At 40.5% G+C, this 26,369-nt stretch overlaps 1 protein-coding gene across 2 annotated transcripts in view; it reads left to right on the top strand.

Annotated features, from left to right (window-relative positions):
* The window catches only part of PCNX2 (pecanex 2), a 281,728-nt gene that overhangs the window by 20,635 nt on the left and 234,724 nt on the right, over window positions 1-26,369 (top strand). For both annotated transcript variants that reach the window (XR_011437820.1, XM_001493597.5), the window contains exons 2-8: window positions 3,909-4,114; window positions 4,726-4,849; window positions 5,552-5,588; window positions 12,434-13,732; window positions 19,154-19,301; window positions 19,439-19,584; window positions 21,139-21,232. Coding sequence is in view for 1 of the 2 variants with exons in the window: in XM_001493597.5 (XP_001493647.2) it covers window positions 3,909-4,114; window positions 4,726-4,849; window positions 5,552-5,588; window positions 12,434-13,732; window positions 19,154-19,301; window positions 19,439-19,584; window positions 21,139-21,232 (2,054 nt within the window). In the remaining variant the exon portion in view is untranslated. The remainder of the gene's footprint in view (window positions 1-3,908; window positions 4,115-4,725; window positions 4,850-5,551; window positions 5,589-12,433; window positions 13,733-19,153; window positions 19,302-19,438; window positions 19,585-21,138; window positions 21,233-26,369) is intronic.

Below are 26,369 nucleotides of genomic sequence, written 5' to 3' on the forward strand. Positions count from 1 at the left end.
AGTAATAACCCATCAGCCTAAAGTTAAAAGCCATAGTGATGTAAAATGGTGCAGCCTCTATGGAAAAAAGTACGTGTATTCCTCAAAAGATTAAACATGCAATTACCATGTGATCCAGCAAGTCCACTTGGGTATATACCCCAAAGGATTGAAAGCTGGGTTACGAAGAGATGTTTGCACACCTATGTTCATAGGAGCTTTAGTCACAATAGCCAAAGGATGGAAACAACCCAAATGTCCATTGATGGATGAATGTATAAACAAAATGTGGTATATACACACAGTGCAATATTATTCAGCCTTTTAAAGGAAGGAAGTTTTGACACATGCTACAACATGGCTGAACCTTGAAGACATTATGCTAAGGGAAACCATCCAGTCACAAAAGGACAAATACTGTATGATTCTGTTTATATGCGATACCTAGAGGAGTCAAATTCATAGAGACAGAAAGTAGAACAGTGGTTGCTGGGGCTGGGGGAAGGAGGGAATGAAGAGTTATTGTTTAATGGGTATAGAGTATAACGTTTCAGTTTTTTGAAAGATGAAAAAGTTCTAAAGGCGGATGATGGTAATGGTTGCAAAACAATGAATATATTTAATGCCACTGCACTGTACACTTAAAAGTGGTTAAGATGGTAAATTTTTATGTTATGTATATTTTACCACAATGAAAAAGTTAAAAAAAAAAAAAAAGAAAAGGAGTGGTGACTATGAGAGAGCTGGAGCTGTGAGCCTAAAGGAACAGAAGTGGGTCCTGTGGGGATGTTTGTGAATGGTCTGGGTGTTCACGTAGCCAGGCACTTCTAGATGGCGCCAAATCCAGTTTTGTGAGAGATACAAATGACTGTATTTGTGATTGCTTTGTTGGTAACAGCATGTTGTTTTTCATGAAATTTTGTCAGAAACAGTTTGGTCAGATGAGTTACTATACTACTAATTATCCTAATAATGGGTCGGAGAACAACATACAGCTTTTATGGCCAAGGATGTAATCTTGAAAAATGTTACCTTCTATTGTTAGTCAGAATGTGTTAAAATGATAAAGGCTTGTGAAAACAAAGAAAAAATTACGATTTTACTTAGAACAAGTCAACTTCTATTCAAAATATGAATATACCTTATATCGGGTGGGGGAACCTGTGATATAAATTAAAAACAAATTTAAAACTGCTCATCCATGACACATTGTTTCTTAAACCTTCCTCCTCTCCCTGCATTCATACTTACAGGGAGAGAAAATCCTAGAAGCTGGAGATCTTTTGTTGACGGAGCACAATGATGTCAGCAGTAAAATGGCCTTGAACGTAATTTTTAGTGATGTCCCTGGGAATGGACAATTGGAGGAGCCCATGCAGAGCTTAAATACATGGCGTAAAAAAGGGGATCTTTGAGAGGGGCTACATTTTGTTCTGAAGGGAGAGATTTTTAAAGGAATCATGAGAGCGGGGAATTTTGGGAGAAGTAATATACCTTGTATAGCATATTGTAAAACCTTTCCTCTCTCCCTGGAAATTTTCAGTAAAACCTCTGTCTCCCACCATGGCCTGGTGAGGTGTATGGGCTCTTTGGGGACGTGCCAAGTGGTCCTTCGAAGAGGATGACACAAGGGCCTGTTCTCACCTGGGTTGCAAACTAGAAACTAACCCTCACGTTAACTTTAAATTCTAACTTCTTGCTTTCTCTTAATTTCAACATTACCAAGCCAATGCTGTAGTCCATATTTATGAGGATAAACTGAAAAGTAATCTCTCTTCTTATTGTGGCAAGTCAGTTTTTTTCCAAATGAATTTTCCCAATATCTGTATAGAATCTTTCCCTTCTCACCCTTCTTCCCTAGCATTCTCTTCCCAATGCCTTAGGGTTTTCTTCAGTTTATCTCTGATCTAATTTGAATAGAAGTTTCCCCATGGAAATGGAACCCCCAATAGTAATTAGGTTAAGCAATGCTGGCTGCCACAGCAGGTAAAATAATAAATCTCAGTATTTAAATGAATCGAAGATTTATTCCTCACTCTGATTACATGTCCATCTCCGGCCTAGAAGGGCCTTGTTCCACAGAATCACCCATGCATCCAGGCTGAAGGAAGCTCTATCGTCTTGTAGATGGATCATCTGGAAAACAAATTTAAACCAACTAAAGAGAAGAGGGGGATGGAGGAAGCACGTAGCTCCTAATTGTCTAGGGTTAGAAGTGACACTGGCCACCTGTGCTCATAGTTGATTGGCCAAAAGTAGTCACATGGCCCCAGCCTAACTGCAGGGGAGGCTGGGACATGTAGGGGAGTACATGGAGTATTTAGTGAGCACTGGATCTCTCTGCTACCCCTACTAATCGGAGTATGATGAAGCCCAAGTTACATTATAATTCAAACAAGTTTTGAATATAATTTGCATATGACAGTATGCTGATCTATTCTCATGATCATTTGCTGGGTTTTGTTTCTTCTTTCATCAGTTTCATCAAACTCACTCTCTAGCGGTAGACTAAACTTTTTAGATCAGAAATAAATAGACATGTTAAGAAGTGATGGAAGCTATTAATGGCCCCTGTCACTCCCTTCCTTTTTTTTCATCTTGTCTATATATTGCTTGAGGTTCTTCACAGCTTCTCATCAGGAGGTACATGTGTGAATGTGAAACTTATCTGCTTCCAGGTAGGGCACCTGACTTTCATCTATTATCTATCTGTGTATCTATCTATCTAATATTATCTTGTTTAGCCATTGTTTCACTCATTTATTTATTAATTCATATTTATTTGTAGACTTTTCTCCATGAAATAAAAGCAAGTCGGTGATGGTGAAAATTCTTCACTTCAGCTTTTGCTTATTGGTGATAGTTTTCCTCTTGCTCTGTTGTTCTTTTTGTTTGACTATGCAGTTTTAGGAGAGATCTGACCTAGAGGATGAGCTATCAGACAAGTCCATTGCAGGTTGTGCAGGGACTGCTTGGGAGCAGAGTGGGCCGGGCCATGTTGTCTGCAGGCCTGTGTTCCAGGTTGCAGTACAGACTAGGCTGATCACCGGATTTCTGAGGTCCTTCAGGGAGGGGCATTGATAAAAGGGTCTCGCTTTTTGATTTGTTGAGGCTGTCCTTGATGTCATATTGAGACACTCGGAGATCCATTTTCATCCCAAAAGATAAGAATTCAGTTTAGGAAGGACCAGAGAACCTGTCTTGTTCCGTGGTCCTGGGAGAGAGCTAGGAAGGGGTGTGGGGGATGCTACAGAGTGGGCCAGTTATGTGGATCCCAGTGATTCTTTTTGTGTTTTGAGGGGGTTGAACAGAATTGAGCTGACCTTCACCGTGATCTCCATGCTAAGACCCTTTGTCACTGATGGAAATAGCCCTCTTCCTTTTGGAAGCAGTACACCCTTTGGTGGCCCTTGCCTGCATCACGTCGCTAGGAAAATCCGTGGCCTGATGGTGTTAACACAGGGGAAGTCAGGGAGGAAAGGAAGGGGTCGTTACACTAACCTCTCTCCTTCCCTCTCATCTCTGTTCTCCACAAGGCTTTTTGTGTTTTGTTGGAGGAAACAGCATCTCAAAGGCCTTTCTCTGACCTTGAAGGCCAGATGCACAGAGAGGTCAGACTAGGCTGTGGAAAAGAGCTGGTAGGAAATGGAGAGCCTCACTGTATCTTTCGTTTTGTGGGATTCCTGCCTGCAAATCAAATGTTGGTCATTAATGCAACTAGTACCACAACCTGAGAAACAAGATACTTCTTATGAAAGATGGCTGCCCTGTCTCCTCAGGTGTTGCAACCACGAAAAGTTTATAAAACTAATAAAATCTGAAAGCTTGCCCCATTTATACTCAATAAATCATCTAAAAATGCTTTTACATTTAAGACAAAAGACAATCTTATAAGCAAGTGAACTTTTCCCTTCTTTTCTCTTCTCTAGGCTTTTCCTCCGCACGCCATCGCTGTCTTTCTTTACTGCAGTTCAGTGACCATACTCTTCACTGTCATCAAAGTGGTCAGTTTCCGCCTCCACCTCATGTTTGATAAAGGGGAAGTGATTCAGCAAAGGCCTTCCAGAAAGAAAGAAAAGCCCAGTGGAGACAAAGAGGCCAACAGTGAACACGTAACCAACCACAAAAACCCAAGGTAACATCTCTAATTAATATGTCAGTTCATAATTTAAATGTTTACATTTTGATTAAAATAATTTTTCTCATTTCTTAGTTGTTTGTGAAAATGTGCCAGTACAGACAGATACAAATATGTACATTTTCTTATATTTAAGCATACACTTAAGCATAAAATTGATATTAATTGAGAGGGTTTAACTATTAATATGAGCTTATGCCATGCTCTGGAATGCTCTGGAGTTCATTTGCGTTAGGCTTAGCACAGCAAAATATTTTACGTCAGTGTTTTTGTCTTGTCATTTAAATGTTTTGTGCATGCTAGAGTATTTTCAAAAAGAACATTTGCGTCTGTTAATATAAAAGTAATACATTGCAGAGAACTGAAATATTGAGAGTAATTCTTGGGTTAAGCATCGTCATTATTCTTGCCCTAATTTCTGATAGTTCCTTAAGAGAGCATGTCATATTTTAAAGTGATGTTTATTACTCTCTCTTAAAAATAAAATGTGTATATAGTGAATATGATAAAGTGGAATCTAGGAAAAAAATTGTTTTGGGACTATTACCGAAAGAGTCGTAGTTCTGTTTGGTAATATCACTGCTCTTGTGTTTCTCATGTTGGATTAGCAATAACAGGCAGGTTAACAATGGCAAGAAGGAAGAGGCCCACCAGAACCTCTCTACGCCTCCTCTCCGCTGCAGCTCCAGGGGGCAAAGCATACACTCTCAGCAATCTTCTGGTGATCCACTGGTGAGCGGTCTGTTTTTCTGTTTCACTCTCTTCCTGCTCCTCTAGTGCTGATCCCCCCAGAATGAAAGTGTGCAATGGCAGCGATTGTAGTTTACACACACGAGTGGTAAAGACTAGCCCTTGTGCTTGTGGAATGTCTGGAGCATCACATCTCAGAGTGTAAAACAACCAGCTCTGGGACCATGAGATAAATGCCCGGTCATATGCTAGAAGCCGGCTCACTGGCTCCTCTGCCATCTGCCCCTCTGGCTGGAAGAGCCGAAATGCAGACCTTTGCTTCCCTGTCCCGTCTGCTGTCTGTCGTTCGTCTGGACCATCATATCTGCAGTGCCTTCGCCTGGAATCAACTCCACTACTCCACGTTAAATCGCACCTGCCTCTTGGGAAGTCAATAACTCACCTTTCTTCTACATTAACTTCACTGGGCTCCATTCACTGTAGAATAAAGTAGCACATTATTTCTTCTCCTTTAATTTCTTAATTTTATCACAGTGTGGCCTTGGATGGAGGTCTATCCTTACATATATTTTCGTCCTCCTTTTTGCTGCTCCTTTTGTTAGAAGCTTAAGCAGAGTGGACACTATAGTCTCGTTCCCACATGCCGCTTACAAGAACAGTGGCTGCTGCTCGGTGTCTGCTGACTGCCTGGAAATGGGCAGGGAGCTGAGTCACGTATTGATTTTTGTTCTTTTGTTTACTTAGGAGTTGCCAGCACAGGAAACAGTGGAAGATCTCAAAGGTAGAGTGTTTATTATTATCATTTAATATTTTATCATAGCATTATCCTGAGTGAAGTAAAAAATAATTTTTATAAAACAGAATGGCAGTGAATTAATTAAAAATAAGCACTGTACCTAAGATTGCACAGTTATATTTTAACTTTATTTCTAACTCTTAATTTTAATTATTTCTTGTCAGAATTCGTTCATGTCTTCGAATTATGATATTTTATTGATCATATTTCATTGTCCTTTCTCCAGTGTCTCATTTCAGATGGCTCCAATGGCAGATATAAAATAGGATAAATTCATCATCAACCTACAAACTTTTTACTGTAGTACTTACATTGAAAGATGACAGAGGAAATTTTATTGCATTCTGTATATCTGCATCTCTTTCAAGTCATAAATTTTGTTTCTGGGAACTTTCTTTTAACACCCTAAGTTTTTCTTTTACTTTTTTACAAAGATTTCATCTTATCTTTTTATTGCCTTCAGAAGACTTAGAAAAGAACTTTTGGAGACCTGAATTAACCCCTTCCTTTTTCTGCAATTCTGTTTTTTTTTTTTTTTGGCAGTAGTACTACAAAGAGAAATTTATGCTTTATTTAAATTTAAAAAATAGTATAATATTTTATTTTTTGGAAAACAGATGAAATTAGCACCATGGCCCTGAAAACCTAAAATAAAGTTTCTTTTTCATCACTCAGCTGAATTCTGTGATAATAATATATAAAGGATTATCTGAATTCTTTTTTCTATATTATACTGCTGACATGAAATGTGCATTAGTTCGATTTCAAATATTTTAGTTACACACAGTTTCATAACAATGTTACTTATGTCTATTTGTACACACACACACATTTTTCCCCGTACTAAACTATGTATTCTTCCAGATCAAGTGTATCACTGCTGTTAACACGCACACTTTACATCCTTTCAATGTCTGTTGTGGCCTTTTAGCTTCATCGTTCAATTGAAACAATTCCTTCCTTTCTTCTGTGTACTAGAAATTACAGTAGAGGTTTTGCAATTGTCGTTTCGTTCTGAGTCATAATGTGTAAAATGTACAGGTGGCATTTAGACCCATTCCTGACTGCTAAATCCAATGTTTTCTTAGCAACACTGCATTGAAGTGATTTTTTTTATTAGATTGATCTCATAATCTACCATTCAAGTATCCAATTCTTTTTGTTGTTAAAAGGCACAATGGTTTTCTTTATTTTTTTAACAGCTCTATTGAGATATAAGTCAGATGCCATGCAATTCACTCATTTAAAGTGTATAATTCAATGGTTTTTAGTATATTCACAGAGTTGTATATCCATTGTCACAATCAATTTTAGAATATTTTTATTGCCTTGAAGAGAAACACCACACAGCTTAGCCCTCACCCTTCAATCTCCCCGACTCCTCCAGCCCTGGGCCACCACTAGTGTCCTTTCTGGCTCTATTGATTTGCCTGTTCTGGACATTTCATATAAATGGAATAATGTAATATGTGGTCTTGTGTGACCAGCTTCTTTCAATTAGCATAACATTTTCAAGGTTCATCCATGTTGTAGCTTATGTCTGTACTTCATTTCTTTCTCTTGCCAAATAAGATTCCATTAAATGGATATACATTTTATTTATCCATTCATAAGTTGATGAGCATTTGAGTTGTTTGCACTATCTGGCTATTAAGAGTGATGCTGCAATGAACATTCGTGTGGGAGTTTTTGTGTGGCCATGTGTTTTCATTCTCTTGAGTACATACGTACCTAGGAGTGGAATTGCTGGGTTATTTCGTAACTCTATATTTAACCATTGGAGGAGCTACTAGGCTGTTTTAGATTGCAGGCACATCATTTTGCATTTCCACCGTCAACGTGTAAGGGTCACAATTTCTCTGTGTCTGTGACAACACTTGTTACTGTCCATGTTTTTGATTCTAGCCATCCTAGTGGGTGTAAAATGGTATCTTGTGGTTTTGACTTGCATTTCTCTGATGACTAATGATGTTTTCATCATCATCATTATCCTTAGGGAAATGTCTATTCAAATGCTTTGTGCAGTTTTTAATTGGATTGTCATTTTGTTGGCGAGTTGTAAGAGTTATTTGTATATTTTGGATCCATGTCCTTTATCAGATATATTTATCAATATTTTCTCTCATTCTGTGGGTGGTTTTATCACTTTCTTTTGTTTTTTTTGAGGAAGATTAGCCCTGAGCTAACTTCCACCACCAATCCTCCTCTTTTTGCTGAGCAAGACTGGCCCTGAGCTAACATCCATGCCCATCTTCCTCTACTTTATATGTGGGACGCCTACCACAGCATGGCTTGCCAAGCGGTGCCATGTCTGCACCCGGGATTCGAACCAGTGAACCCCGGGCCGCCGAAGCAGAACATGTGAACTTACCCACTGCGCCACTGGGCCAGCCCCATGTTTTACCACTTTCTTAATGGAGTCCTTTGAAGCACAAAAGTTTTTAATTTTCGTGAAGTCCACTTTATTGATTCTTTTGTTGCTTGGGCTTTTGGTGTCATATATAAGAAACCATTGCTTAATCCACAGTGATGAATATTTATTGCTATTTTTTTCTAAAAGTTTTATAGTTTTAGCTCTTGAATTCAGATCTATGAACTATTTTGAGTTAGTTTTTGTGTGTGATGTGAGGTAGAGGTCCAATTAATTCTTTTGCATTTGTTTATCAGTTGTCGCAGCACCGTTTGTTCGAAGACTATTTCCCTCACTAACTCGTCCTGTCACCCTTGTTAAAAATCAGTTGCCCATACATGTGAGGGTTTAGTTTTGGACTTTCAGTTCTATTCTTTTGCTCCTATATCTGTCCTTGTGCCAGTATCACACTGTCTTGACTACTGTAGCTGTATTATAAGTTTTGAAATTGGGAACTGTGAGTCCTCCAATGTTATTTTGGCTATTTTGGGGCCCTTACATTTTCATGTGGACTATCAGTTTCTATGAAAAAGACAGCTGGGACATTGATAAGGATTGTGTTGAATCTGTAGATAAATTTGGGGGGAATTGCCATCTTAACAGTATTAAGTTTTTGAATCCACGAACGTTGGATGTCTTTTCACTTACTTGGGTCTTCTTTCATTTTTTTTTGACAGTGTCTTGTAGTTTTCAGTGTACAAGTCTTGTGTTTCTTTTGTTAAACTTATTCCTTAGTATTTTATTCTTTAGATGCTGTTATAACTGGAATTGTGTTCTTAATTTCATTTCAGATTGTTTATTGCTGGTGTATAAAAATATAATTGATTTTTTCATATTGATTTTGTATGTACACACTTCCTGAATGTTTATTGCTTCTAGTAGTTTTTTAGTGGATTCCTTGGGATTTTTTATATACAAAATGATATTGTCTAGGAATAGAGATCCTTTGCTTTTCCCTGTCCAATCGAGTTGCCTTTTATTTCTTTTTCTTGACTAATTGCCCTGGCTAGAATTTCCAGTACAATGTTGATTAGAAGTGGTGAGAGTGGACATCATTGCCTTGTTTCTGATCCTATGGGCAAAGCATTCAGTCTTTCACCATTATGTATGATGTGAGCTTTGAGTGTTTCATAAATAGCCGGTATCAGGTTGAGGATGTTCTCTTCTAATCTCAGTTTGTTGAATGTTTTTGTCATGAAATGGTGGTGGATTTTTGTCAGATGCTTTCTGTGCGTCTATTGACATGATCATGTAGTTTTGTCATAGTGTCTTTCTTGATGTATCTTTTTCTTAGTAATATGGTATGTTTTTACAGCTAAAGTGTCAACGATAGAAGCCAGATTATTATATTCGGTTAGATTTCATTGTTAAGCAATATCTTGGTGGGGTCACATTAGGCCAACTTTTTTCTTAGTTTTCTAGGTAGGAAATTCATTATTACCATTTTTGCTTAGGGTTAAGCAGGCACTGAGATATGACATGCTAACATATTCACAAAAGACACATTTACAGGCCACAATATGACTTTATTCGTTTATATGCAATAAATTGTAGTTGACCAACCTTCTCTTGGCTTTCATAATAGCACATTTTCCTGATTTTATTCCTTCTCAGAGTGCTTTGATTGATCCTCCACTGTTGTTTGACATATAAAGGCTGGAGTGCCTCTGGTCTTGGTCTTGGGCCTCTTTCTCTTCTCTAGATACCAGCTCTCCCTTGGTGATGTCATACCTATCTTTAAATGCCATGTATGTGATGATGAGTGAATCTGTTCCCCAGTTTTGACCTCTCTCTGGACTTGAGTCTCATGCATTCAGCTCCTTACACCTATTTCCTCCTGGATAAGATGTCTAATAGTCATATCAAATGGATTACCACCCACAGGGATTTCTCAATTGATGTTTCTAAGTCTGTACTTCCTCTAGTTTTCTCCTTATCAGTAAACAGTCCCATGACCAATCCAATTGGCAAAGCTCCCAAATCAAGGAGTTTTCCTTGGTTGCCCTTTCACTCACTGCCCTCAGCTTCAATCCATCAGCAAGTCCTGTCAACTCTACTCCAAAGCGTAGCTCAGATGTATCTATTTCTCTCCATGCCCACCACTACCACGCTAGTCTGAGACACCACTATTTCTCAACTGCGGTAGCCTCCTCGCCGGGCTCCCTTCCTCCATTCTTGTACTTCACTGCAGTCTGTCCCTCATGCAGTAGGCAGAGCTATTTTTAAAAACCTAATTCAGGTCATGTGCTCTCCCTCCACTGAAAAACTTCTGCTGGGTTCACATTATTCTTAATGTAAAGTCCAAGCTCTTACTTTGGCTTCTAGAGCCTGATATATTTTGGACCCTGCCTGCCTTGCTGATCTCTCTTCCTCTCACGCTCCCTTTGCTCTTTTGCTCCAGCTTCACAGACTTTCTTTCTGTTTTTCAGACATGCCAGGTGAACTCCCACCGCACTTTGCTTTAAATACCTTTTTTTTTTTTTTTTAACATGGCGTGCTCTTTCCTCTCATCTTGTATGTTGGAAAATGGTCCTGGTTTCTGCTAACCTGTGCAATCACAATTGTGTAGTGTGGGAGGTAATGAAACAATAAATTATTTTTTACAGGTCTAGCCCAGGAGCCCTTTTCTCAGGCCCTGCCTGGTGATTTGGATTTTTCCTGCAATATTTTTATTAATTTTTGACAAGCGAACTTTACATTGGGTAGTCATGGAAAGCCTCTCTGACAAGAAAATATTCAAGTTGGGATCTGAATGACAAAAAGTAGAGTAGCCATACACATTTATGCAGAGGTGATGCGAGAGAGCAGAGGAGGGTCAGACCAGGATTCAGAAAATCTGGGTCTAGTCTCGGTTTCATCAGTGGCTTTGTGACCTTGGATAGGTTTCTTCTCTTCTGTTCTGTTTTCCTGGAAAGGATCTACCCTGCCTCGTAGGATAACTTACATAGGGTTGTTCACGATTCATGATCATCATCAACCAACATTCTTGAGCATGGAGAAGATGACATGCTGATTTCTTTGGAGGATTCAATGAGTATAAAATATAGTTGTTTTTCTAGAACTATATAGTCCGGTTGGGAAGATAATTTAAATGTACGTTAAAAAAACTAAAATTCAAGAAGTATATAGTAAGCGAAGTTTAATTTTACAGACATTAAATGCTTAAAACATTCAGAAGTGGAGAGTTTATTTCTGGTTTAGGTGATCATGGGAAGTTACATGTTGAAGGAGGGACATGAATAAGGCCTTGAATGGAGTCGTCAGTGGGTGAGGAGAAAGAACATTCCAGGTGGGAGAGTTGTGCCTGGAGTTTGTTTTAGAGTCAAAGAGGGTCTTTTGACTAGAGCATTGTAGGGCAGGGTCTCTCAGTTCTTTCTACCAAAGTGCCCCTGAAAGCAGTAGAGAGTGAGTGAATACTCCTGCCTGCTCCAGGCCCCTGCCTCCTGAGGCCTGGGGGTCATAGGCTGGATCAGGCAAGGGTTAATTAAAAAAAAATACATGTTATATCATAAAGTTTTTTTCGTCTTTTTCATAATATGCCCATTTGTTTTGATAATAAGGTATATTACCTCAAGAGTTGTGTTACTTACTTTTTTCCTCCAATATTTGAGTAAATGAGAAGTTGCTCATTCTGTTTTTCCCATGGCTTTGCAGAACCTGGGACAATGCACCCCTTGTGCCGCCAGAGAATACTCTTCATGATAGAAGTGAAGGAAAGGGTGACGGCATTAATTGATTGAATGACCATAAGGCCAGGGGAGAAAGAAAAACCAAAAGATGACCCCAAAGTTTCTAGCGTAAGAGGCGTAGGGAATGGTAGCGTCATTAACAGATAAAGGGAAGCAGGCAGCACAGAGCTCACTTTCAGCCCCCCGCATCGTAAGTAAATATTGTTTGCAGGTGCAATTTAAAATGTTTTAAAAATATATGAATCATCAGAAGTGTGAGATTATTATTGTCCATGGGTCAAGGTGCCCACGAGCCCATTGACTGTCCTCGGGCTAGCGCTTTCCCTGTCCATCCTTATGGGTCCTCATGGCAACCTTAAGAGGTTGGTATAAATATCTCTATTTTACCACTAAGGAGGTTGAGGATTGGAGATTAACGAACCTGCCCAAGGTAGCATAGCTAGTGAATAGCAGAGCTAGGACCTTTCTGGCTGCAACGCCCAAATTGGTAAACCGTACTGGTCTGCCTCCCAATGCCACAAAACAGCAAAAGCTAAAAGTCTGAATTGTTATTTTAAATATAGAGATTTCCAGAACAATTTCCCAGTGGAGGTGATATTTTTGAGATAGGCATCCCATCACATTTGTTGCTAGTGCTAGTTTTGGTTTTGTTATTATTAGATCTTGCTCTGGGACATTATTCATCCATTTTGTATGCTAATAAAGTTGCCTGCTGTTGTTGTTTATTTCAGGTGTCGTTCTGTCAGAAGACCAACCTGTAGCTCCAGTGTCATCTACCTCACCTGGTATCAAAACAGAAAACTTACCTGCTTCTAAAGGGTTCATGCCGGAAACCATGACCACGTCAGCAATGCCATTGAAACCAGTTGTGGCAGAAACTCTTATCAATGATAAAGAGAAAGAAAGGGGAGCCAAGGGGCAGCCCCCTTTCCGCCACAGATCTGAGGGCGGCTTAGTGGATAAAGAAGGCTCGAAGAAGTTGCCACACCTGTCTTTGTCTCAGTATGACTTACTAGAAACAGACGTCTCCTTCCAGCCATGGGGGAGTGAGAATTCCGTCCTGATTCCAGAACCTGCGAATTACGCCCAGGGCTCCATAAGGGAACAGTTGCAAAGCATGTCGCCTCAGGACAGCCTGAGCAGTAGCTGCCCTCAGTGTAACACGGTCATCGCCAAAGCTGAGCACAGACCAGTGGATGCTTCCTGGCAGGTGGACCCGCCCTTGAACCAGGAAGTGGACTACTCAGATAGTGAGGTAGCTGTTACTCTTATTGACACTTCTCAACCTGGAGATCCACTGAGTCTGCATGAACCCATTAAAATTGTCATCACCATGAGCAGTACCCAGAACTCCCTGACAGACTTGGAAAGCTCGCTCCACCTGAAGGTCATTAGCACTGAGAGAACTGGTTTAAAGTCTGATGCTGAGCTGGCTACCCCAGGGGTGGCCAGTCCTGCAAATGTGGAGCAGATGAGAATTCCTGTCATCACCCTCGAGCTGTCTGAGGATGGAGGAGGAGACGTTGTTTGTCCTGAAGACAATGGAAGTGAAAGGACTCCAGAGAGACTGACGGTGGAGGCATCCTCCAATCAGTGCTCTGGCTATGAATCTGGGGACGGGGGAAAGGCCACCAACGACTATGGTCCTTCCCCAGGAGACCAGTGTGAAACGACACCCCCGCTCACACCTAACATGGTCTTTGAGTCTGAAGCGGGAAGGGAAGGCCAGGCTAACCTTGACCCATCATCTTGTAAGACCAGTCATGAAAAGAGACATGCCCGGGTCCTCAGTGTGGACAGTGGGACAGACGTCTTCTTGTGCAAAAGTTCCCCGGAAATTACCAACGAGAAAGAGAAAACAATACCAACTTCCAAATCTGACCTCGAGGCAAAGGAAGGACAAATACCAAATGAATCCAACTTCTTGGAATTTGTCTCCCTGTTAGAATCAATTAATACTTCCAAGGTGGTGGCCTCTGACCAAAGGCGTGGGTCAGCAGAGGGGAACAGAGAAAGGGGGCTGCTCAGAGGTATGATTCGCATCACTTCTGTCCTGATGATACAAAGGTGGCAGTACAGCTCTTGGTTATTTGCCTTCTGGGATTTGATTTTGCAAATAGTGGGCCAGCCATTAGGCAGTTATTCGCTGCTTGGCATTATCACTGATATTTACTGGATGTGCCAAGACTAAACTACGTGATGAGCATATATCAAAATTGGTTTACTCCACCAGGCAATTTAAGGCATAGTAATGAACCTTTGGCTTCCTTAGAAGGCAAGAATATTTATTTCCAAGGAAATAAGCAATTATATTTACCATGTGGCAAGAACTTAATCTCTCTCTTTATAGAATAGATGCATTCTGGAAAAGCTGATCATAAACCAAATTTCTGTTAAGTGAATCCAGTTTTCTGTTGAACTCCTTTATAAAATCCTTTATGCGGAAATCCCTAATTATCCCAAGTTGTAAATATAATTGTAACAAACACTTACACAGCTCTTAATGTATGTCAGGCTCTGTCCTGAGCACTTTTATTAACAAGGGTGACCGTATATCGCGGTTTCCCCGAGAGGGTCCTCATTTATACTTGTTTTCCCAAAATAATTATTAATAGCCCCACCTTTCACTCTCAACAGTGTTCCCAGTTTGAACAATAAATTATACAGTTACTCTCATGTTAACTCATTTGCTCCTCATATAACCTTGTGTGATGGGTACTGTTGTCATTCCTGTTTTGCAGCTGAGGCTCAGAGATTTTCACTAACTTTCCCAAGTTAGTCTGCTAAGCATAGGAGATACCAGAACAGAGCTTTGATCCCCGGCAGCCTTGCTCCAGAGTCCATGCTCATAAAAAATAAACTATGTTTCCTCTCTCTATAAAAGATTCATTTATTTTCAGGTTAGTTAATATCTCTGGGCCTCAGTGTGCTCACTGGACTAGAGTTCTTAAAAAAGTCTTTTAACTTCAAATGTCCATGTTGCTGTGATTTTCGAGTACATCATTTCTGCCTGTATTTCTGGTGAGATAGTGTCTATATAATAGGATTGCTTGCTAGAAGTTGTGGCTGCAGGTGGCAGCTCATTTTCTTTGCTGTAGGTTGTAGCATTTCTTCGTGCTAGGATTGTCCCTTTGCTGCTGGTCATTCTCCACTCTCTGGGACAGCCAGGGGGCCCCTCTGGTTCTGTGTTGGCAGCTCCTGGCAATTTGCTCCGGTTTCTTTGGTCTTTCCGGTGCTCTGCCAAAGGGATTGCTATGTGTGCTCATTGGTCCACTCTTGCTTAAAAATTCATTAATTTTGAATGTTTAAATTATGTCATTAGTATGTTCTCCATTTTACTATGTTAATATATCTAAGATTTTGCATTTGGAGTTAATAAGAACAGGAAAGAGTCAGTTAAATTTTTTAACAAACGTAGGCAGTACAAGAAAGGGTTGGTTACTTTGAGATAAAAATCTTTCTGATATAAGATTTGGGTGTTTATCATCTATTTAATAGAAAGATTCATACATCTAGATCAGCACTGTCCGACAGAACTTTCTGCAGCGATGGAAATATCCCACATCTGCTGTCCAATACAGTAGCCACTGGCCACATGTAGCTATTAAATACTTGAAATGAGGATTGTGTAGTAGGAAGTTGAATTTTTAATTCTGGTGAAATTTAATTCATTTAAATAGCCACATGTCGCTACCATCTATCGTACTGGACAACGTTGATCCAGACGACATGTGTGTGTCCCCAGGAAGCTGTGTACATGGTGGATGGAGCACTGGCTTTGGAATCTGGTAGCCCAGGGCCAAATTTTGGTTTTGTCATACCAGCTGGGTGAGCTTGGGCAATTTACCAAATCCATCTGAGTCACAGTTTCTTCAATAAAGCAGGAATAATAATATGTTACAGATTTACTGTGAGGTTCAATTAGGAAACTATATGAAAAGGCGTGCTACGTGATCAATTTCAGCCTTTTTTTCCTGATTTTCCCCTCAGGCAATATGTAAGGTTTATTTGGTTTGTCTTCTTAAGTTTCTGTTCTTCTTAAATTTTGCAGCCATCCACATTCGGGCAGAACAATGTTGAAGTGAGAATCTAGGGGACGTGCAAAGAGATACGGATGCTGTGAGATTTTCTATGGAAAGGAGCAGCTTGGTTGTCAGGAACTGGCAGGGGCAGCAAGGAGGGAGGAGCTGGAAGGGATTATATGTCTATTCCAGGAAAGGACAGAGGTTTTTAACTGAGGGATGAAAGAGAAGGACAATAAGTCTTTTCATTCTTGGAAGGCAGTCAGTGGCAAAGGTGGTGAATTAGATGGTTTTTCAGTGGTACCTTATATTTTTGAGGCTGATAATATCTTCTTACTCCTCTATCACTAAATAATAATTTCTTATTTATTGTAATCTAAAAACCCATTTTTGGAGGTATTTATAAAACAACATGGCAGTGTTTAATGATATTGGCAGCCTAGCGAATGTCCCTAATCTTTCTCCTGCTTGATAGTGAAATAATGCTTAAGCTTGCACCAGACTGTAAGAAGAGAGGAGATTTCCCAGTTTCTCTCTATGGCACTCTTGTTTCCAACCCAGCTCATCTCCACAAAGGGCTTTGATTATCTTCAGGCCTTGGGGATATCCTAAAGTTCAGGGCTATGGAAAACCACACACTTATCAAAAGCCTTCAAAACCATGTTTTTGTTTTGTTTTGATACAGCTTTATTTTATTTATGGAAATAAAGGCCACTCAAATGAGAAGAAGCAGAGGGGTTGATTCAGAGCTTACTATAGCAAGGGAGTCACCCACCATCACTGTGTTTTGGCAGAGACTGAAAGGCAGGCAGAGGAGTGGGAAAGCTTTGTAGTGGAAAAAAGGAAGGCTTCAGGAATGACTGGAGGCCATTGGCCTGGGAAGAGAGGTGGGCTGACTAGAGCATCCTCTGTGATTGGTTAGGGGAGCATATTGGGGTACTCTGGTTGCTTGACTTTCTCTGGTTGGAATCAGGGACAAAAATTAAGGAAGCTGTCAGTTATTAATCAAATCTTGACCATTTGGGGCTGATTGTTACAGGGGTTATTGTTCAGTTTCTTAGACCATTTGCTAGAAATAGTGGTCTCACTTCCTGTAAGTCTGACTTCCACATAGTATCTTGGCTTCCTGGGCTGGTTACTGTAGATAATGGGTTGGTTTCCTGGGCTGGTTGCTGTCGACTGTGAGTCAGAGTTCTGTTTTTATAGATATTGTCTGGCCATTGTCCATTTGTGTATTCAGTCTTTTCTAGAATTTCTAAGAAAATAATTATGAATGTATGTAGAGATGCTTATTGAAAAATTATTTGTAGTATAGAAAAATGGAAACAACCTAAATTTACAACAATTGGGGTCTAATTCAATAAGTTATAGTGTATCAACATAATATTATGTAACTACGATTTTTGGATGAGGTAGAATATCTAATGTAATTAGCTATTTATAATACTTTAAGATGAATATAAAAGTTATAAAATAACATCTCTATTATAGCTTAGTTTTTAAAGGGAAAAAGTAAACAAAATAGTCCATATTGTTGGCATATGCAATGTACCCATTTAAGAGAAGGAGAGACTAACAGATGATAGAGACATGAACAAATGATTCCAAATACATGTCGTGTGAAGGGGTAGAGCTGAACAAATTTGCCTTTCTGCAATTTTTTATGTGATATGATCACTGACTAAAGCTACTGGTTAGGATAGCACTTTCTCACAAATGTGTTTCTCAAAAACTGTGAGAACTTCTATCTTGACAAGCTGTCAAATGAAATGCAAACATTTTATACCAAAAAAATTTCAACGGTAGTTTGACAGATGTGCTAGGAATGTTTCTCTTCAGGACTCACATAGAAGCCGGCAATGTTTCTCTAAATACTTGAAGTCTAAGGATGCAAAACTTTGTCGTATACATAAGGATGTGATTTAAACCCCAGGGAAGCTAACGTGATTTTACTTTTTGAGGGTGTGGGGGACTGGAATTGACCGCCCCAAGATATGTCTCTTTGGCATGAGGATTATTTTGGGCTGGTTACTTTTAAAAAACCTGCAGACAGGAAAGAAACTCTGAAAAGTAGAATTTACTTACCCTTTGTTAAGAGACATTTACATTGTAAAGGAAATCTCCATCTGTAAAGGTGTCTCCCTCTCTGTACCAGGAAGAAGGGGGGATGACCTTATCTCTAGAAACTCTCATCAATGTGGAAGGCAAAGACTCAAGTCTGCATAATAACCTGACTCTTGTTTACTGTACTTGTGTGGTAATCTCCCATGATCGACTCCCCCTCCCCCAGCATGCTCCTTTGTCTTTAGCTGAAGATGATATTTAAGGTGGTGGCTTCAGCCATTTTGGCAAGTTACTCAGGTTGCCTGAGCCTCTCCCATGTATACATGGTATAAAGCTTCGTTTAATTTTCTCCTGTTATTCTGTCTCATGTGAATTTAATTAGTTTTCCAGCCAGAAGAACCCAGAGTGGGTAGAGGAAATGTCTTCCTCCCCTATAAGGGCCTGGACACGTCTGGGTGGGCTTTCCGAATGGCATGTCTTGAAAGAGCCTATAGGTTCAAACCACTCAGTAGTGTTCTTCTCTCAGGCAAAAATTTACTCAAAAGATAGCTGTCGGTGGCTTTGGTCTTGGGAATACAGTGGTCATTGTGACCTTAGCAGTGGCTGTTGGGGTGTGTCTTCAGACGAGGAAGGGCTGACCCTTGGGGGCAGATTCCATTTTGCATAATGGTGTAAGCTAAGCCGCTTGTTTTGGTCCATTATTTAAAGAGGATTCTAAAAACTCAAAGAAACCAGTCTGTACGACTGATCTTGGACTTCTTATTCACCTTAAAATATTCTCTGGGTAAGGAGCAGGTGCAGTGTCTCAACTGTGTCCTGCACACTGTCAAGCATGGGCTTCAAAGTCAACTCGACTTAACAAGTATCTACTCTCTGAAGGGGACAACGCTACTTTAGTGTGAAAATTTAGGTTTGGAGAATGAATAAGAAGGAAAGATTGCTAAGATTTTCAAATGGTAAATGGGACCTTGCTCTAAAATAGACATGTTTGTTTATGTAATTCTTTTTCCATTATGAGTTATGAACCTTTCAGGCCTAACTAATCTAAATGACTGATTTCAACTGGGTAAGCCAGTGGTCACTGGAGTTATTTCAAAGGAGTCCCCGAATCCATACATGAGGCAGATGGTATTTGTAGATGTCCTGATAAGATGTCTCCAACGTATATGCGTTCCTATTTTTCAAATATATTTAGGTGCTTGCATAATTAGTAAAAGGAAAATTTGTTTAAATGCATTCTGAATTCACAGGAGCTCTTTAAATTTTCTATCTATTCTTTTTTCAGTTTTGGTAACTTATTTCCAAGTGCTTTCACATTAATTTCTTCTTTAATATTATAGTGACACATAAAGCAATGTTTTTCAGATGACTGCTCCCAGGAGAAAAAGGAGGAAATCTTGGAAAGTGAAAAGCCCAATGGAGGCAATTCCAAGCAAGGAAAACCAGACATGCAGAGTCAAGACCACACCAGCGCCAGCCCCGTGCTCAATGAGCCTACCAAGGTCACAACCCTGTAAGGAGAGCTTCCTTGGTTAGCTTTGCGTTGGTTCAAGGCGTGAGACAGCCTCATTTACTGGCTGCTGCTTTTAATGCTTTGTTAAGGATAAGGACGAGTTCCTAATAGTTTTTGAAACCTTTATTTATGTTAAGTTTCCAGGGCAATAGACAAAGACAAATAATCTACAGGGTAACTTCCCAACAAGATAGTTCTGTCTTGCAAGTCATCAGTGGGCCAGAAACATCTGTGCAAGACGAGATATCTGTGGACGCTATGCATGTCTTCATCGATGAACATGGTAAGTCTTTAGAGTTCTTTACTAATGAGGAAGAAAGGGTAAGGCTGGCAGGTTTCTCAGGATCCCATGTGGTCTCTTAGCCTGAGTACTAGACCTTGGAACAGGAAGACTTAATCCTACAATTGCTCATGTATAATGTTCTTAGAACAGTGTGTGCTCCTTCCTACCTCAGGGCCTTTGCACATACCATGTCCTGGTACCCACAATGTACCATTTATTCTTCAGATCTCAATTCTAAGTCAGGAAAACTTTTCCTAGACTCTCAAGACTTAATCAGGTTCCTCTGCTTTTTGCTCTCTTAACACCCTGTCCTTTTCCTTCTTCAGTAGTATCACAGCTTCTAATTATTTATTGACTTATAATAATTTGATCAATGACATTTTCATTTTCCCCTTCACAACTGTAAATTTCAGGAAGACAATGCCCAGCATCTAGTAAATATTTATTGAATGTATGTTGAAAATCTGATCTTGATAATATTTTTTAGTGCCTTATTATAAAAAGGACTTAAAATAGTAGAAAGAGAGAGAGGGAGAGAGAAAGAATCATTAAGTGGCAAGTTCAAAGTTCTATCGATAAGGGATCTATATCCTAGTCTTTCAAGGATAAGCCTTCGGTTATGGCCCTTGCAGATCAATTAATGCTTGTTTTACTCTCAAAGGAATTCTGGTTTGGTTCATAAATTCTATGGTTATCCTATCTATAGATCAGTAGTTCATGGTTTGAAGTGCTTTCACATCTGCAGAAATACATAGAGCCTTTTACATTATAAAGAACAACGTTAGCACTTACATCAAAGCTTCCAGAAGGGCTGCAGTTGTCATCGTTACTGTTTCTCTTGGTGGGAGGAAAGGTCCAGGCTCCAGTCTACATTCCAGCTGCTCACAACAGCCAAGGTTAATTATGCTCCTGTGTCACCTGAAGAAGGTACTCCTGAAAACTCTTCTGGGGAGAGACCGTTTACTTCTACAGAGTAAACTGATTTTCACACCTCAATACCCTGAACTTCCTCAGCAGGCTAATTTAGTTCTGCAAATTAATTCCATCTCTTGCTTTTCCTCATTACCAGGCTGACACCCCAGTCAGTGTGCTATGCCACTGCTCATTTGCAAATTCAAAGGTGGGGATGGTCTCATGTGGTCCATGAATCAAAACTACGTGCTTAACAAGCCTCTCTTTGTACACAATACAAAAGAACAGCCAGTTACGGCATCTCCACCTCTGACACATGATGAGAATATACCAAAAAATGAATCGAGGAGAACATATGAAAGTGCATTACGGGATGGCACAAATTAATTGATCAAAAGCAATTAAGGAATAAGTAACTGAGTCTAACTTGTCTTAGCGTGTTATCAGAGAGGTATGTCAAGAAGATTTTCTTAGTTAAGTTACACATTCTGTGGAGAAATACAAAGAGTGGACCTAGATAACCAAGGATTATTACTAAAACAGTACAAAATGAGTTCCCTCTATCTGGAAAAAAGTATAAGCTGAAATGATCATATAGAAATAATTGTGTAATATTTTTGCTGGAATTTTGTGATGTTGTAGGGGAAATTAGATCCTGTTATTTAAAGTCTGGAAATCAGAAAGAAGACCCTTTACAGCATCAGCCATCAAATTATGACGGTTTCTCTCCTGCTCGGTAAGTGGAGCTCTGTTTTCGGGTTGCGAGCTGTGGCGTTGCTGGGGGACATGCAGCTTACTCTGACTGTAAATGAAGTGAGGATCCTGGTGTAGAATGAATGTGTTAATCTACTTGTAGGTGTCAAAGCATGTGGGTTTTATGTGAAAGAAAAAGAAAAGCTGGCCTTGTAGAATCATCAAAAATAAATGGAACCATTTTCATAGTAGCCACTTCCAAAAATGAATGTAACATGTAGGTGTAAATAGAGAGGAAGCTGTTTAAATAATAATGTTGCCTACAGGAAAGACGATGATGCAGCTCAGGAACATGTTATTTCATTTGTTGCAAGGAATGAGCTAGAAATGTAGTTAGTTCTTGTCTGCACAAATGAAGGCTAGCTCTTTTGTAGATAGATAGGCTAAGCATCTTTTCTATTTTCCTTCAGAATGTATTGAATAACTTTCTTAATTATGTTAATGAAGTTGATATTAAATTAGCTTGCATATCGGGAACATACACCGACTAATGGTGGCAGTGGGCAAGCTGTCAATCTTCTTAGTGGCAGACCGAATTTATCATTCATCCCGGACTTCAAGACTTTTTGAGGATAATCTATATGGGCAAGCCTCAGTTGCTTTCTGTAAGTGTGGAAATGAATTTTTCATGTACATTTCTTCAGAATTGTCTGTGTGTCTGAGAGTTTATGGGAGACTTTTGTAGTGTGACTGGAATGCCTTAGACTTCACACCTGGAGAGTGTAAAAGAAGTTACAGGAATCTTAATTACAGATCCTGTGATTCAGTGTTCCTTCCCAAGGTCAAAGTTTGCCTACTAGGTGTGTATGGGAAATTCAAGGGGAGCCTCCTGTGTGCCTAGAATAAAGGCTGTTCTTGTCCTTGCAGTCTGACCCCCAGGTAGAGTTCTGTTGTGTGCCACCTTTTAGGGTATTCTCTCTTTGCAGCCGCTGCCGCTTCTCACCTGCTTAAGAATGCTAATGTCAGCCTTTCTGGTAGATCTGACAGGTACTGCAGGTGATGGCTGTCCTGGGCCACACAGTCCCACTGGGCCCCACCCCTGGGGCAGGCTGCTTATGTCCACTGTCACTCCTGTGGGGAAACAGGCATATTCTTCATCGCTGACTTGCCTTCCACTCTTCCTCTGTCTCCCTCAGGTCACCATGTACCATTTAAAACAGACAGGAAACAAAATTCTCCTTCTGCAGCCAAAAAGCATGCAAAGTCCCTATGCAAATGGAGGCCCAAGACAGGAGGGACGTTTGCCATCCACGTCTTAGCTCGAGCCTCCGGGACATTCTGTTAGAATGGTTTCATGAGTTTAGTCATCAAAGATGGCAGCTTTCTCGGACGAAATGTTTAGTTACATGAGAACACAGCTTTGAAAGCTATCATATTATTCTGCAATCCTCGGTGGAAAGCTGTAGTGTTTTTAAACTAAATTTACAACAAATATAAACCTCTTATTTTATCCCAAAATAAAATTACAAGGCTTTTTGATTTTTATTTTCTTGGATAAATATACTTCACTTTTCTCCTGGGTAAATACTTTGACTGCATTTGCCAGTAATGCCAGTTAGAATAAGGCCACATATCCAGAGCCTTAAAAAACTGAAAATATACAATGTGCGGATAAGAATTAGAGAGAGTGCTACAGGGTTTTTAACAGGCCCACTTTCTTCCACCATGCTTCACTGAGAGCCGCCCATTATCTCACTGTCTCGCCTTAATTTCTCTCTCTTTATTGAATTTCCTCCAGTTCCTGCTTTCTTTCATTTTCCCTACATTCCTTTCCATATTAGAGCTCTCTTCTTTGTAACCTGCCTCCATTTCCAGAGCTGCCCGGGCTTCGGTTTTCCACGATGTGTTTACTTGTAGTGAAAATGCTTTTGGCAAGGTTATGTTATAGCGTGGCTGGGGTGTTGGGAGATTCTGAATGTGTTTAGCTGAGCTTTCCTGTGAGACCGTGTGGCTTCGTGGACAGTCTCAGAATATCAGTCCTTTCCTGGCTGTGCCTTTTCATGTACGTAGAACAGCTAGACCCTTTTCTGTTACACGTGAGAGCCATCCATGTCTAAACCAGCTTCATCAACGTGGGAATTTTGGGGTCATGCAACTGAGATGTCTTGAGTAGACGTCTTCATGGGTGTGGTTTCTCTTTCTCTGTCACTCTCCTGTTCCTCTGTTTTGACACCACTCTCAAACACCTCGCCTTGGTGGTCAAAAAAATGGCTGTAGTAGCCCCAGACCTTATGTCTTCTCTCTTTCAAGTCCAGCAGGGACAATGTGCTTCTTTTCCGTAAATCCCGATGTAAGTCTCATTGTGTCTGATTGGTTCTGATTGGTTCTGACTGGCCGTGTAGTCTGAGCCCTATCACTAAGGCAAGACCTTGGCTTGAGTCTGTGTTCATACACGGAATTGGAATTGTAGGCTCCCTCTGAGAATGTATGAAAGTGGCTCTTCAGAGGGAAATTTGGAGTAGGGTGGATGGTTGCTGAGCAGCAAAAATCAACAGATGACCCCTGAAGACTCTCTTTATTTGGTAATATGGCAATTGAATTAATTACTGAGCTGCTTTGAAGAGAAGGATGATCAGGTTTTGTAAAAGCAACTTTCCCCTTAAAGAGACACTTTATGTAATGTCCCTAGTTGTCTTTAACATTTCTTGTACGTGACCATTCTGATAGATAAGGTCTTGGTCCACCAGCCTCACATGCCACATTCTAAGCCTTTGACCTCCTGCTCCTTCTCCAAGGTAACTTGACAGAGCATTGGTCTTAAGAGTTCTAGGAAAGAATGACATATTGCCATGTATATCTTCTCTTTCTTGTGCTTCAAAGATAAAATAAAATAATATATGTTTGCTATTAAATATATAGACTATTATTTGAGAATATACGTATTCTCTACACTGTCTACTCTTTGAAATAAGTTAGTCCTTTAGAGGGGACTTTGTTATGGGGTTTTATGGCAATTCTGGGGCCCATTTGGACATAGGAGATGTGCATTGCTTCCTGTTGGATGCACGGGCACAAAACTCTAGTCACCTCACTTAGCAAAATTATAGCACTGAAGCTGCTCCCTAGGCAGTTCTGGAAAAGCGGTTAAAGGGTTGCCATCTGTTTAATTCATGTGTAGGAAAAATGGCTCAGTGCTACGTAGAGTCAGATGATCTTCTGGATTTAAATTGCTGTCTGCAGGCTTATAGTGAATATTCCAACAGTCTCAAACTCCTCCCCAGACTCAGAGATGTTGAAAGCTCTGCCTCCCATTCATGGGAAGCTAATTTCTTTGGATTTGTAATAAGCCTTGGCTTTCGTGGAAGCTCATGATGTGGTGATGACTTGGGTATCTTTGGATTGGTTGTATGAAAGAAAAATTATTGTAAAATGGGATAAAAGCAAGCAAGCTGGTTCAGTTGAAATATTTTAATCCCGTTATTAACATACCCCTATGTGTGTGTGTATGTGTGTTTGTGTGTATATGGAGGAGAGCGTCATCTCTATCTCTAACAAAGAATGACATCAGAGCAGAATGCCGCTGATTAAGGACAATGCCAGCAATTCAGGATTTTGCAACCTGGAGTGCCAAGTCACTCACACCTTACGCCTGTGTTCTGATGTGCCTCAAGTCGTTCTTTGGGAAGCCACATTATGTCATTTCCTGGCCCAGAAGGAAGCGTTTTCCTGTAATCATTCTTACAGTAGCAGCTACCACTTATTAAATATGTATTAGGTGCTAAGTATTACATTATCCAATTTCCTCTACCTGACAAAACTGGGGTAGCTGATGTTAGCTCCATTTTTCAGAGAAAGAAACTAAGACTGATTAAGAAACGTGCTCAACCTCTGTAACCAGGAAGTGGCCAATGGACACTTAAATCTCCCTCCCTTCTCCTCTCCCCAGAGCAGGGGCCACAAGCTCAGAGTTCCTGGTGCCCAGGCAGATAACATAGATGGGTGAAGCGGGTGCAGTGTCGAATGACTGGAGGGGTGGCTGCGACAGTACCCTGAGGGCATTTATCCTGACTACAGAGGGCTGCTGCTACTTACCTTCACTTTCCTTCTGCCAACTCAGGAAGCCTGGGGTGACCAGATTTTCCAGTTTATTCCAGAAAGAGCTAGAAATCCGCATGTATTTGTAAAAACCTATTCTGTGTAATGTTGTCAGTTTTAATTTTTTTGAGATACCCCAGGCCACGGAGGACATGTGTATAGTTGGCTGTGGCCCATGGGCTGCCCATTGTCAAGGCCTTCTCTGAAGCCTGGGCCTTCACTCCGAGCTGTGAGCCCCGCCGTAGAGCTGTAGAGCCGCCCTTCTTGCTAACACGTGCGATATTGACAGGCCCTTACGTGGTCCCCACCGCCTGAGCAGGTAGGCAGTGAGCTGCTCCTCCAGACCCCTGTTACAGCCCTATCCCTCCCCTCCCCTCTCCGTGACACCCACACTAGCCGACCTTCAACCCTTCCTCTCACAAGCATCTGCTCTTCTTGGCCTCAAATGCCCTTCTCCACTCCTTTCCAGCTTTGGAATGCTCATCTTTCAAAGAAGAAATTACAATCTGCCTCTTTTGTACTTCTCTCCTTATCGATCCCTGCCATGAAAATAACTCCATCCTTCCTTGTTGCTGTCGGAACAGTGCTTATCACATTGTCCCTGGTACTTCATTTATTTGTACAGGACTCCCATCTCCTCCAGATTGTACTTGTCTAAAGAGAAGTGACTATGACTAGCGTGCCTCTATAGCCCTCACTTAGCCCGCTGTACATAGATGTTCAATAAGTATTGAGGTGAATCAAATTGAACATTGGAAATGACAAAGATAGCCCCATCGGAGTTCTGGGCAGTGCGGAGTCCAGCCGGGCACTTAGGGGTAGCAGCTGAGAAGCTGAACAGGAGGCGAGGAGTCAGGCCATGGAGACCATGAAGCCTGGTTGGGAATTCACACTTTGTTCTCTTTGCAGCAGGAGTCATTGAACCTATTTGCAGAGAGATGTGACCTGATGAAGGTGGAATCATCAAAATGACATCAACAAATAACTTCCTCCCCTTGTGATGAGTGGGGGACAAGAGCCAGAAGCACTGGCAGTTTGCCTGGTTAACATAGTTGAATACAGAATGTGATCTTCTCTTTTTATAA

Source organism: Equus caballus, chromosome 1 (genome assembly GCF_041296265.1).
Source record: "Equus caballus isolate H_3958 breed thoroughbred chromosome 1, TB-T2T, whole genome shotgun sequence".
Classification (NCBI taxonomy): domain Eukaryota; kingdom Metazoa; phylum Chordata; class Mammalia; order Perissodactyla; family Equidae; genus Equus; species Equus caballus.